The following is a 14,438-nucleotide window of genomic DNA, read 5'->3' as shown; positions in this document are numbered from 1 at the left end:
ATGTACATACTCCACTTGTGTGTTTGTGTTTGTGTGTGTTTCTGTTTGTGTGCATGTTATGTGTGTGTTAGAAAAATATGAAAAATTGATGCCAAAGGACATTATTAAGCTATTAATTTCAATGATGAACTCCAAGAAAAGTGCAGGATATCGTGGAATCAAAGGGAGCTTTGTAGAAGCCGACATTTAAGCTATGAAGACAAAGGTGTAAATTCAAGAATATCATGTGCAATGGGAAAAGCTCAAGGAGTGCTGGACAAGTTTCCTTGTTTAGATGTAGTCTCTTGGAATGCACTTATTGCTGGGTATGCACAGCATGGACCAGGTGAAGAAGTGCTAAAGTTCTTTGATAAGATGCAATCTGAGGGTCATTCTCCCAATGCAGTCTCATTTATTTGTGCCTTGAAAGCATGTGCTGACATAGGAGCACTTGCCAAGGGCCAACAAGTTCATGATGAAATTGTTAGACTAGGTTGGTTGCAAAGTGATATTCTGCTTGGGACTGTTGTGGTGGATATGTATGCCAAGTGTGGTGCATTTGGTAAAGCACAGGGAGTGTCGGATGAGCTTCCTATCCGGAATGCAATAACTTGTAATGCCCTTATCACAGGTTATGCTTTACATGGGCAGATTGGAAATATGTTGGACTGTTTTGAGCAAATGCAAGATGAGGGTGTGTCCCTAGACCCAAGTTCTTTTGTCTCCATGCTGAATGCGTGCAGTCACTGATGCGTGCTATTTGAGGGGGAAGTGAATGTAAAAACAACACTTGTTAAAGGCTAATATGGGGAGTGAAGGGGCTTTTCCGGGAGGAATGGAGGACTATGTGCATCGAATTGGGAGAACTGGTTGTGCTGGCGCAAAAAGGAACAGGACATACATTCTTTACAGCAGAAAATGCGAGGCATGTAAGGGAGCGCGAGGCATGTAAGGGAGCTTGTGGGTATTCTGAAGGAAACAAAAGAGCTTCGCATAGATGGCTGGCCTGCTTTATCAATCCATGGTGACAAGAGTCAAGCAGAACGAGATTGGGTTCTGTCCGAGTTTAAGAGTGGGAGTAGTCCTATAATGACTGCCACGGATGTTGTAGCTCGTGGTTTGGATGTCAAGGATGTCAAATATGTTATCAACGGGCAGCACCATCATCTCTATGGTCTTCATGAATTTCGCCTTTTATTCAGCTCATCCGAAAAACCTATGTCCTCATCATCAACAACCTTCACCCTTACCAGAATGTCGAGTGGAGAGGGAGAATCGAATCCACAGTTTGATGCAGCAGTAAATGACATCACGATCTCAGCTAATCGTTTGACGCACGCCTGATTCGGATGCAGGGAGTTTCGAGGGAAGGGGAAGTTCTTGATTGAGGAGGGAACTCGCAGTCTCAGCGAAAAAGGATTCAAGGAATAGGCCACAGATGTTGGCGCACATCAGCAAGTCGCTCACCACCACAATCTACGACACTCTCTGGGTGCCCAACAGGTATATAAACTCAATGATGCTGATTTGAACAAGGTGGCTGAGTTTGAAAAGTCAGCATGCATCAAGTGTGGTACTTTCGGTGCTTCAAGTCTGATTGACAGGCAACTTGTCACTGGGAACTTCAAATGAAATCTTCATATCTGGGATTTAGAGAAGCTGAACATGCCTATAATGGTGATATAAAACTATTTGATTTGAAGATGTGCAAAGTTAGATGTGAAACCAACATAGATAATGGGGTATGCAGTGTCTAGTTTGATTGTAAAGACATATAAATGAACAAATGTGTTGCAACCACATTGGAATCAAAATTTCATGTGTTTGACCTCCGAATTCAACATCCAGAAAAAGGGATTGCTGCCCATAGAACTTCTTTGTATTGGCATTGTATGGATTTCTGAGAATTGATCACAGGGATTGCTGCTCAGCAGAACTCATCAAGCCTATGTGCCAATGGCAAAACTGTCCTCGAACACCTGAATGCAAAGCTAGTTATGAGATACTACAGATTTTTCTGAACATGGATCTCATGTAATTTACTTGACAACCAACATAGTGAACTTTGGCATCAAAATTTTGATTTCTTCTTGTTAGCCTCTTTCCTTGCTGCAACTTGAACTCCGTGTTCAGCAGCTCTTACATGAACTCTACGACATAGGAGCACTTTCCAAGGGCCAACAAGTTCATGATGAAATTGTTAGACTAGGTTGGTTGCAAAGTGATATTCTGCTTAGGACTGTTGTGGTGGATATGTATGCCAAGTGTGGTGCATTTGGTAAAGCACAGGGAGTGTTGGATGAGCTTCCTGTCCAGAATGCAATAACTTGGAATGCCCTTATCACAGGTTATGCTTTACATGGGCAGATTGGAAATATGTTGGACTGTTTTGAGCAAATGCAAGATGAGGGTGTGTCCCTAGACCCAAGTTCTTTTGTCTCCATGCTGAATGCGTGCAGTCACTGATGCGTGCTATTTGAGGGGGAAGTGAATGTAAAAACAACACTTGTTAAAGGCTAATATGGGGAGTGAAGGGGCTTTTCCGAGAGGAATGTAGGACTATGTGCATCGAATTGGGAGAACTGGTTGTGCTGGCGCAAAAAGGAACAGGACATACATTCTTTACAATAGAAAATGTGAGGCATGTAAGGGAGCTTGTCGGTATTCTGAAGGAAACAAAAGAGCTTCGCATAGATGGCTGGCCTGCTTTATCAATCCATGGTGACAAGAGTCAAGCAGGACGAGATTGGGTTTTGTCCGAGTTTAAGAGTGGGAGTAATCCTATAATGACTGCCACGGATGTTGCAGCTCGTGGTTTGGATGTCAAGGATGTCAAATATGTTATCAATGGGTAGCACCATCATCTCTATGGTCTTCATGAATTTCGCCTTTTATTCTGCTAATCCAGAAAACCTGTGTCCTCATCATCAACAACCTTCGCCCTGACCAGAATGTGGAGTGGAGAGGGAGAATCGAATCCACAGTTTGATGCAGCAGTAAAGACATCACGATCTTAGCTAATCGTTTCACGCAGGCCTGATTCGGATGTAGGGAGTTTCGGGGGAAGGGGAAGTTCTTGATTGAGGAGGGAACTCACAGTCTCAGTGACAAAGGATTTAAGGAATAGGCCACAGATGCTGGCGCACATCAGCAAGTCACTCACCACCACCATCTACGACACTCTCTGGGTGCCCAACAGGTATATAAACTCAATAATGCTGATTTGAACAAGGTGGCCGAGTCTAAAAAGTCAGCATGCATTAAGTGTGGTACTTTCTGTGCTTCAAGTCTGATTGACAGGCAACTTGTCACTGGGAACTTCAAATGAAATCTTCATATCTGGGATTTAGAGAAGCTGAACATGCCTATAATGGTGATATAAAATTGTTTGATTTGAAGATGTGCAAGGTTAGATGTGAAACCAGCACAGATAATGGGGTATGCAGTGTTCAATTTGATTGTAAAGACATACAAATGAACAAATGTGTTGCAACCACATTGGAATCAAAATTTCATGTGTTTGACCTCCGAATTCAACATCCAGAAAAAGGGATTGCTGCCCACAGAAGTTCTTTGTATTGGCATTGTATGGATTTCTGAGAATTGATCACAAGGATTGCTGCCCAGCAGAACTCATCAAGACTATGTGCTAATGGAAAAACTGTTCTCGAACACCTGAATGCAAAGCTGGTTATGAGATACTACAGATTTTTCTGAACATGGATCTCATGTAATTTACTTGACAACCAATATAGTGAACTTTGGCATCAAAAATTCGATTTCTTCTTGTTAGCCTCTTTCCTTGCTGCAGCTTGAACTCCGTGTTCAGCAGCTCTTACACGAACTCTACGACATTTCTGGTGAACCCAACGTGAAAGCGCTGCGTCAAATTTTTAGCAAGATGGGAGACTCGCAAGAAGAGATAACAGATGAGAATGTCATGAAGCATCTGTTTCAGTCATTTATTTACAACCTATATGCAGCAGCAAGTACACGCGAAACGCGATAGTGATGCCATGGATGCCTTGAAAGCTGTCCAACAGGAGATGAAGCAGTTCAACGGCCAACAAGTTTCAACTTACCTACATTTGTATGAAGAAAAGATGAAGTTTTTTGGGGTTTCTCAAGATGTTTGGAGCCGCTACTTCTTGCGGATCATAGTTCGCCGCTTGAAGTCCGAATTTCAGAAATTCAAGGAACACATGCTGGTTGGACAGAGTTTAAGAAGGCATTAAAAGATGAATATTTCCTGGAGGATACAGGTCTTATGAAATGCAGGAATTTCTTAGCATGGGTTTCTATGCCTAATAAAGGACTTTCAGTTACCGCCCTTCTGCGAGAGTTTGAGAGCCGCTATGATCAGTTGGATGGAACTGAGCAGCAAGCTTTGGAGATGTAGAAAGTGGAATTATTTTTACAAGCTGCTGATGCTGATTTACAGGAAAAGTTGGATGATCTTTTGGAAGATCAAGCTACCGATTCAGGTTTAAAGACCGAGTGGAGACATGTCATTGATGCTGTGAATGCGCTTGTTAAGAAGTAGCGCAGGAGAGTACGATTGCATCGTAAGACAGGATCTGTTTCTGAAAAATCCTTGGAGACCTCTACTTCTACCCTACTGCAAGTTCTATGCCTAAGCCTAATCCTCCTATTGTAAATCCACCAGTTCCTACTGCTCCAGTGCCCTTATCAGTAGATGATGTTATTAAAGGCTTGGCAGATTTGATGATAGAGGCAGTCAAAGCTGAAGTTGGGAAGTTAAAAGAGCAACTTATGTTAGTACCTGTTGTAGCACCTGCTCCAGTGACTGCTTTTCTAGCTGGCCAAAGAAAAGGGAGACGATGTATTTGGTGCGATAGTACAGAGCACAACACTGCAGAGATTGTGATGCTTTTCAGGGAAGCGCGTAAGAAGAACGTAGTGTTTTGGGGACAAGATGGAAAGATATGGCTGACAGAGATTGGTGCTCCTCTTGACACGAACTTTGGTAAGGGAGGCATGAAGAAGCTTGTTCATGATATGGCTGCGCGATCAGCTTATGTGAGTGTTAGAGGAGATGCTTCAGCTTATGGAGTCCAGCTTGAGCAGAAATCAGATGGAGACTCAGCCTTATGGTCCTCTGCCTTGGAGATAGCGAGAAGAGGGAAAGTTCAGGCATCCACTATGACTTGTGTGGGCTCCAGCATCCGAGGAGAAATGGGTTGGGATTCTCCTGTTGACAGGTATTCTATTTTTGCTTATATGGCGAAAACACAGGGTTTAGATGCCATGGTTGAGGAAAAGAGAAGAAGAGATGAGGAGGGTCTTAGCACCTCCAAAAAGACTAGAGGGGGTGACTTTGTTTCACCACCTGTTTACAGCTCCACCTATGATGAGTTCTCCAGCACAAACAGGTCCTGAGCAACCTATGGGAGACAAGTAGATGAAAGAAAAGAAACAACCAAGAAAGGAGCCAGGGTTCAAGCTCTTGTCAGACCTTGATATGCAGACAGATATGAGTAAGATTTTTCATGAAAGAATTTTGAATAGTGAAGTCACTTTTACTATTGGTGAAGCTCTTGGGATTGCTAGAAGAGAAATACAGGATCAGATGCAGGATCTTTTGCGGAGGAAACGACATGCAATGGAAGGACCTGCTTTACAGGGGTTATGGCATGGAGCTCTTGGGGAAGAGCATGATGATGCAGTGATGGTTGAGAATGCTTCTGTCAATCCGCAGTTGGAGAAAATAGTTCAGCCTATGCAGTATGAAGATGATGATACCCCTATCCTCATTCCTCGCAGCCATTTTTCACACAGTCATTGGGCTAGAGCAACCACTGAGATGGTGGTAAGGATTGGAGAGAATTAGATTCCTTTGGTTGCTTTAGTTGATCATGGTTCCGAGATTAATCTTATTGCTCGAGGTGTTTATGAGAGTGGCAAGTGGCCTATGGATGCAGAGCATGGCTGGCGCATGAGAGCAGCCAATAATACTTCTGGTGATATGTATGCTGCTTGTCCGAGCATCAAAATTTCTATTGGTAATGTTGAAGAGGATTATCATTGCTTTGTTCAGGATTCTTGCTCTTATCCGATTATTCTTGGATAGCCTTTCATTACAAAAGCAAGAATGGAGACGAAAGTGATGGATGATGGTTCAGCCTATGCACGGATATGCAGTAAAGATGGTATGCGAGCTGTTCAGTTTATGACTGTTGGAGTAAATCATCCGAGAAACAGGGACTTCTTGCGTGAGGCACCACTACCTGCGAAGGAGTTGGATTTTCATTAGGTACTACTGTCTTGAGAGACGCCAGTGGTACGGAGCGGAGAAAAGAGGAGATCTCGCCTCCTGGCAGCCAGTCTTTCTCCACTAATTTTGTTGGTTTTTCTTCAAATAGTTTAGTGAGTTATCAGAAAATTTCAGATTTGTCTAGAGCTTCGAGGCAGTACATTGGTTGTAAGGAGAAAGAGTTGAAGACTGCAGGAATTTTGCAAGCAGAAGAGCGTGTGGATGGGCTGTATGAAGGAATGTCTTATGCAGATACATTGTCTGAGATGGGAAATATGCTGAAAATTGATGTATGTAAGGGTTCAAGGATCATACCGATGCAAACCTTGGATATGTATCAGGAAATTTCTGATTTTATGCTGAAAACAGAGTTAGAGGCTGAGAAAACTCAGCAAACCGAATCTATGGCTGATCTTGATCAGCTTTCAGAGTTGCAGAGGGCTGAAACCTTTCAACCAACATAGTTAAATGCTGGAAAAATTCAGCATATAGAGTATGAGGCTGCATCATGGCAGTTGATAGAGCAGAGGGCTGAAACCATTCAGCCAAAACAGAGTTTAATGCTGAAAAATTTCATCATACAGAGTTTCAGGCTGCATCCATGCAGTCCATAGAGCAAAGGGCTGAAATCTTTCAGCCAACAAATTTGAGAGTTGCTGAAAATTTGTAGAAATTGCAGCAAAGAAAAGAGTGCCTGACTGATGCCAAGGTTGACACGAAGTCTAAAACAGTTGATAAGAAGGTTAAACTGGTTGCAGGGCCGCTTCCTCCTGATAGTGATGAGCAGATAGAAAAAGCTATGAAGCAGCCTATGTTGAGAGATCCTGCAAATATTGGACATAAATTTACAGCTGAAACTCTTGCAGAATTGAAGATTGGAAATGATGATTTCTTGCTTCCAATGGAAAAAGAATGTTTTAGAGAGATGCTTGGACGACATGGTAAGGCATTTGCTTTCTTTCCTCATGAAATTGGCTGCATTAGTCCTGAATTGGTTGTGCCTATGGTCATCTTCACTATTCCTCATGTGCCATGGAATATATGTCCTATATCTATGCCTAGAGCACACTTGCCAAAGCTGATAGAGTTGCTGAATGAGAAGATTAAGATGGGGATTTTGGAACCCTCTTATGCGCCCTATTCTAACAGGTGGTTTACTGTACCAAAGAAGAATGGAACCTTGAGATTTATTCAGGATATGCAGCCCGTGAATAAAGTGACAATCAGGAATGTGGGAACAGGTCCAGTTGTGGATGAGTTTGCTTAGGCTTTTGCAGGACGATCCATCTATTCCCTAGGTGACTTGTATTATGGTTATGACTAGTTTCAGCTTGCCTTGGAAAGCAGGGATATTACCACTATGCGGACACCTATTGGTCTTGTGAGGATGTGTACCTTGTCTCAAGGTGCCACCAACTCAGTTGCTCATATGATGAATGCTATGCATAGAGTTCTGCAAGACTATATTCCACAGTATACCATGCCTTTCTTAGATGATGTGCCTATTAAGGGTTGTGCAGAAGAAGAAAAGAATGAGAGTCTTGATTTGCGAGGATGTAGACAGTTTGTGGCTGAACACTTGGTTGCTTGTGAGCAAATATTGACACGATTAGAGGAGGTAAATTTGACTCTTTCAGGGCTGAAATGTGTCTTTGGTGTTAATGAAGTCATCATAGTTGGGCATATGGTTGGTTATTATGGCAGAATGCCTTCAGCTGCAAAGGTGGATGCCATAAGCAGGATTGCAGAGTATTTCTCGACTACTTCAGAGGTGCGGAGATTTGTGGGAGCTTGTGTATTTTACATGATTTGGATTCCTCATTTTGCTCACATTGCAGATGTTCTCTATCAGCTGCTTCGAAAGGGGCAGAAATTTCATTGGGATGAGAAGCATTCGAAAGCCATGCGTAAACTCAAGAAGCTATTACAGTTAGCTCCTACTCTTCGCAAGGTGGATTATCAGTGTGGACGGCCAATCATGTTGACAATTGATACTAGCCCTATTGGCATAGGATGGGCAGTGGGACAGGATGATGTTGATGGAAACAGATATGCAATCTGCTTTGGAGCTATTCTTAATGAGCGGCAGAGGAGATATCCGCAGATTAAAAGAGAGTTTGTGAAGGTCAGATTGGAGATTGGCCGAGTTTACTAACTTTTGCATTGTGGGCAGACCGCTCTACACATAGCGTGACTACTGGATATATGCCTGCAGAGTTGATGTATGGGCAAAAACCTGTCATGCCTACTGAAATCTGTGCTCTTATGTGGAGTGCTCTTCCATGGCATGAGAATTTATCAAGGGAGGAGCTTCTAGCTCTTCGGATTCGTCAACTAGAGAGAAGGGCAGAATATGTGCATCTAGTAGTTGATTGTTTGAGGGCAGCCCGACTCAGAAACAAGGACAGGTTTGATTTGAGGCATCGCTTGAGGCCTAGAGCCATAAAAGAAGGAGATTGGGTTCTAGTCTATGACAGTAGCCTAGAGAATTTGCATAATAGCATGAGAAAAATGGTTCAAAGATGGTTTGGACCATATGAGGTAAAACAGGTTTTTGACAATGCTACCTATGAGTTAGCTGAATTGGATGGGACGGTATTGAGGGTGCCCATTGCTGGAAAACGAGTCAAGATTTTCAAGAGAAGAGAAGATGAAGAGTATGCACTTGAAGCATTGGCAGAAGAAGAGCATTCAGAAGAAATTCTAGCAGAAGAAGGAGAGAATATGGATGATGAAGCTGATGGAGAAACGGGTCTACCGGAAACTGATGAAGGACTGGACCTGTTTGTGGACTTGGATGATCTTGGATAGTTGGCTCATCCGGAGGATGCGCAGGTTTAGAGGGGGTGGATGTCATGCTGCTGCGCATCCGAGCCGTAAACACCTCCATTTTTGTTATGCATCTGTGTTATCTTTTTGCGTGTGTTTCATTGTGTTTGATTGCTGCATTATTTTTCCTTCCTTTTCAGTACCCGCATCCAATGTACATACTCCACTTGTGTGTTTGTGTTTGTGTGTGTTTCTGTTTGTGTGCATGTTATGTGTGTGTCAGAAAAATATGAAAAACTGATGCCAAAGGACATTATAAAGCTGTTAATTTCAATGATGAACTCCAAGAAAAGTGCAGGATATCGTGGAATCAAAGGGAGCTTTGTAGCAGCCGACATTTAAGCTATAAAGACAAAGGTGTAAATTCAAGAATATCATGTGCAATGGGAAAAGCTCAAGGAGTGCTGCACAGGTTTCCTTGTTGAGATGTAGTCTCTTGGAATGCACTTATTGCTGGGTATGCACAGCATGGACCAGGTGAAGAAGTGCTAAAGTTCTTTGATAAGATGCAATCTGAGGGTCACTCTCCCAATGCAGTCTCATTTATCTGTGCCTTGAAAGCATGTGCTGACATAGGAGCACTTGCCAAGGGCCAACAAGTTCATGATGAAATTGTCAGACTAGGTTGGTTGCAAAGTGATATTTTGCTTGGGACTGCTGTGGTGGATATGTATGCCAAGTGTGGTGCATTTGGTAAAGCACAGGGAGTGTTGGATGAGCTTCCTGTCCAGAATGCAATAACTTGGAATGCCCTTATCACAGGTTATGCTTTACATGGGCAGATTGGAATTGTGTTGGATTGTTTTGAGAAAATGCAAGATGAGGGTGTGTTCCCAGACCCAAGTTCTTTTGTCTGCATGCTGAATGCGTGCAGTCACTGATGCCTGCTATTTGAGGGGGAAGTGAATGTAAAAACAACACTTGTTAAAGGCTAATATGGGGAGTGAAGGGGCTTTTCCGGGAGGAATGGAGAACTATGTGCATCGAATTGGGAGAATTGGTTGTGCTAGTGCAAAAAGGAACAGGACATACATTCTTTACAGCAGAAAATGCAAGGCATGTAAGGGAGCTTGTGGGTATTCTGAAGGAAACAAAAGAGCTTCGCATAGATGGCTGGCCTACTTTATCAATCCATGGTGACAAGAGTCAAGCAGAACAAGATTGGGTTATGTCCGAGTTTAAGAGTGGGAGTAGTCCTATAATGACTGCCACGGATGTTGCAGCTTGTGGTTTGGATGTCAAGGATGTCAAATATGTTATCAACGGGCAGCACCATCATCTCTATGGTCTTCATGAATTTCGCCTTTTATTCTGCTGATCCGGAAAACTTGTGTCCTCATCATCAACAACCTTCACCCTGACCAGAATTTCAAGTGGAGAGGGAGAATCGAATCCACAGTTTGATGCAGCAGTAAACGACATCACGATCTCAACTAATTGTTTGACGTAGGCTTGATTCGAATGCAGGGAGTTTCGGGGGAAGGGGAAGTTCTTGATTAAGGAAGGTACTCACAGTCTCAGCGAGACAAAGGATTCAAGGAATAGGCCGCAGATGCTGGCGCACATAAGCAAGTCGCTCACCACCACCATCTACGACACTCTCTGGGTGCCCAACACAGGTATATAAACTCAATGATGTTGATTTGAACAAGGTGGCTGATTCTGAAAAGTCAACATGCATCAAGTGTGGTACTTTCAGTGCTTCAAGTCTGATTGACAGGCAACTTGTCACTGGGAACTTCAAATGAAATCTTCATATCTGGGATTTAGAGAAGCTGAACATGCCTATAATGGTGATATAAAACTATTTGATTTGAAGATGTGCAAAGTTAGATGTGAAACCAGCACAGATAATGGGGTATGTAGTGTCCAGTTTGATTGTAAAGACATAAAAATGAACAAATGTGTTGCAACCACATTGGAATCAAAATTTCATGTGTTTGACCTCCGAATTCAACATCCAGAAAAAGGGATTGCTGCCCACAGAACTTCTTTGTATTGGCATTGTATGGATTTCTGAGAATTGATCACAAGGATTGCTGCCCAGCAGAACTCATCAAGCCTATGTGCCAATGGCAAAACTGTTCTCGAACACCTGAATGCAAAGCTGGTTATGAGATACTACAGATTTTTTTGAACATGGATCTCATGTAATTTACTTGACAACCAATATAGTGAAATTTGGCATAAAAAATTCGATTTCTTCTTGTTAGCCTCTTTCCTTGCTGCAACTTGAACTCTGTGTTCAGCAGCCCGATGGTAAAGGGAATATTCCCTGGAATATTCCCTAGCCAACTAGTGGAGGCTCATATGGTAGGTTGGTCAGGCCAACCTAACAGCCTTCGCGGGCTATAAAAGCTAAATCCCTTCACAGCCATCGATCACTTATCTTTCACCCAGTCAGAGTTGTTGTTCCAGCTAGCCTTAAGCTCTTCATCTATCTTCTGTCTAGATCGCCATCTAAGCTTCACATAGTGGAAGCGCATGGATGGATAGAGCCATCTTTGTATTAGTTGTTTGGAGCTAAAGAATTTACTGATTCTCCTCTTTTCTGTTGTGTACTCTCTATCTCTTTCTCAGATTCTGTTCGCTGCACCGTGTAATATTTTACATGGTATTAGAGCCCAGGGGGCTCTAGAGATCGGAGAGTGTGCAAGAGGCAAAGGCTTCAACATCAAAGAGAAACTATGTCAACTTCCAGAAGCGGTTCTGGTGCATCAGGAGGCGGTGCAGGAGGTGGTGTTGCTGTACTGGCTATTCAAACACTGAGGATTCATCCACCAACCTTCAGTGAAGGCAAGTTAGATGGTACAAACTACACCTTGTGGAAGTTCAAAATTACAACTATCCTTGATTCTTATGAGCTTCTGGAAAATCTTGTTGGGGACTGACGCAGAACCATAGTCTACCCCCGACCCATCAAATCCTAGTGTGATGATTCCTCCGAATGCAGATCTTCTACGAGCTTGGAAACGAAGAAATGCAGATGCATTGTGTGCCTTAGTTACAAGTTGTTCTCACAGTGTTTTGACTTTGATTCAGCATACAACCAAAGCGTCAGAGGCTTGGAATGTACTAAGGAGTCAGTATGAAACACGAAACCAAACAAGGATTCAAAACTTGGAGAATCAACTAGTAGCGGAGAAGTTTGCTGAAGGAGAGACGGTTGAAGCATTCATCACTCGGATTAAGAATTTACGCGACCAGATGGCTGGCGCTGGGATACAAAAGACTAGCGAAGAGCTAGCTCGGAGGTGTCTTCGGATTTGTCCACAAAAGTTTGATGGAATAGTAACTGCCCTTAATACTCAGGTGAGACCTCAAGCTTTGACTTTTGAGGAGTTTTGTGCATTATTAATGGAGGAGGAGTTGAGGCTGAAAGCCCGAGAAGGAAGCAACAATGGAGATGTTGCATTCTCTGCCAATGCAAGAGGCAAAGGTGGTTCCTCCACCAAAAATGATGGTGACAAAAAGAGGAAGGGTGGAAAGAGTTTCAAGGAGAGTGCTTCTACTGCAAGAAGAAAGGACATGCAATTGCAGATTGTCGTGTCAAGAAAGCAGATGAAAAGAATGGTACCCTTAAAAGTAAAGGGAAAGAGACAACCAATATGGCTGAAGCAGAGCTAGAATTATTCATGGTGACCATTGAGGAAGTATGCTCCTTGGCGCAAGAAGAATCTACCACTTACTCATGGGTGTTGGATAGTGGGGCCTCCCGTCACATGACCAACAAGAAAGGTCTATACAGTTCTATGTAGCCTCTACAAGAATCTATCACTGTGACGGTTGGAAATGATGCTAAATGCCCTGCTGCGGGCACAGGTACTATTTCTTTTGTTGCTGCAAATGGTGAAGTCAAAAAGCTTTCAAATGTGTTGTACGTTCCTGAAATTAGGAGAAATCTCTTATTAGTTACTGCCATAACTGATCTTGGTCATGAAGTGAGGTTCAAGAAGACAGGTGCAGAAATTCTTGATAGTGCTGGCACAATTGTTGGCAAAGGAGAAAGAAGGAACAACCTGTATGAGATAAGTGCTCTTATAGCCACCGCTGGAGTGGGCACAGGTAAGCTTTGGCATGAAAGGTTTGGACACATCGGATTTGCAGTGTTGAAGGAGATGCAAAAGCAAGGTATGGTTGCTCACCTACCTACAATAACTGAATTGAAGGAACCATGTGAAGCTTGTATGATGGGCAAGCAACAGAGAAAGGAATTTCCACAAGAAAGCAAGAATAGAGCACAGGCTCCTCTAGATTTGGTGTATGCTGACTTGTGTGGTAAGATGCCTACACAGGCCTTGGGGGGATCTTCTTATATTATGTTGATTGTCGACGACTACAGTAGGAAGACGTGGGTGTACTTCCTTCGTGATAAGGCTCAGCCTTTTGGTAAGTTTAAAGAATGGCTAAAACTTGTTGAGAATGAAACAGGGAAAAGTGTGAAGAAATTTAGAATAGATGGTGGTGGTGCGCTCAACTCAAAGGAGTTTGAAGGCTTTTGCAAGAGCAAAGGGATCAAGCATCAATTGACGACGCCTCACACACCTCAGCAGAACAATGTTGTGGAACACAGGAATCACACCATTGTGGAGATGGCAAGATGCATGCTAAAGGGCAAGGGATTGCCTAACCATTTTTGGGCTGAAGCTGTTAATACTGCAGTCTACATTCTAAATCGAAGCTATACAAAGGCTCTCAAGGGAAAAACACCTCATGAGGCTTACACTGGTAAGAAACCATCTCTCTCACATTTTAGAATTTTTGGATGTGAATGTTATGCACATGTTCCAAATGAGAAGAGGAACAAGTTAAAACCAAAACGCAGAAAATGTATCTTCTTGGGTTATAGTGATGAGCAGAAGGCTTACAAATTATATGACCAAGAGGCAAAGAAGATCATCGCGAGCCGTGATGTGGTGTTCAAGGAGGAGCCGCATACAGTGGAGGAGGAGAAGGCAAGTTCTTCCACTTTATCATCAAGCGAAGAAGTAGTCCACTATGAACCTATCCCGAGAGCTATCCCTATCCTTAAGGAGGAGGAAGCATCATCTTCAGATGATGAGGAAAAAGTTTACCAACCTGACATCACCCCACCGGAAAAGCCATTTCCGCGCTGGGTGAAGTAGCTCTATGACCATAATAATCCTATGCCTGCATCTGTTGAGGAGAAGGCAGATGGACCAAGGAGGTCTCAGAGAATAGAGGAGCAAAGGAGGGCTTCTGCTCACATAGTCAATATGGCCTTGATGGTTGAGATTATGAGAGAAGTAAAGGAGCCAACTGACTTAGAAGAAGCACTTGCAGATCTATCATGGAAGGATGCTATGCAGGCGGAGTATGACAGCATAATGAAGAA

General features: G+C 43.0%; 1 protein-coding gene and 1 pseudogene across 1 annotated transcript; both read left to right on the top strand.

Moving 5' to 3' along the window:
* The first annotated feature begins 231 nt into the window (after nt 1-231).
* LOC148018793 (putative pentatricopeptide repeat-containing protein At3g28640 pseudogene) lies at nt 232-729 on the top strand (annotated as a pseudogene).
* A 1,503-nt stretch (nt 730-2,232) lies between these two features.
* On the top strand, nt 2,233-10,400 carry LOC148018792 (pentatricopeptide repeat-containing protein At4g30700-like). The gene is made up of 6 exons (XM_087701257.1): nt 2,233-2,389; nt 2,584-2,830; nt 2,888-2,975; nt 3,280-3,417; nt 9,550-9,933; nt 10,032-10,400. Exons 1-6 carry the CDS (start codon nt 2,233-2,235, stop codon nt 10,398-10,400), a joined length of 1,383 nt encoding a protein of 460 aa, XP_087557383.1.
* The last annotated feature ends 4,038 nt before the right edge of the window (nt 10,401-14,438 follow it).

This window comes from Lygodium microphyllum, chromosome 20, assembly GCF_053477565.2.
Source record: "Lygodium microphyllum isolate KBCC chromosome 20, Lygodium_microphyllum_v1.1.10, whole genome shotgun sequence".
NCBI classification, from domain to species: domain Eukaryota; kingdom Viridiplantae; phylum Streptophyta; class Polypodiopsida; order Schizaeales; family Lygodiaceae; genus Lygodium; species Lygodium microphyllum.
This window is presented reverse-complemented; position numbering and strand designations above follow the sequence as displayed.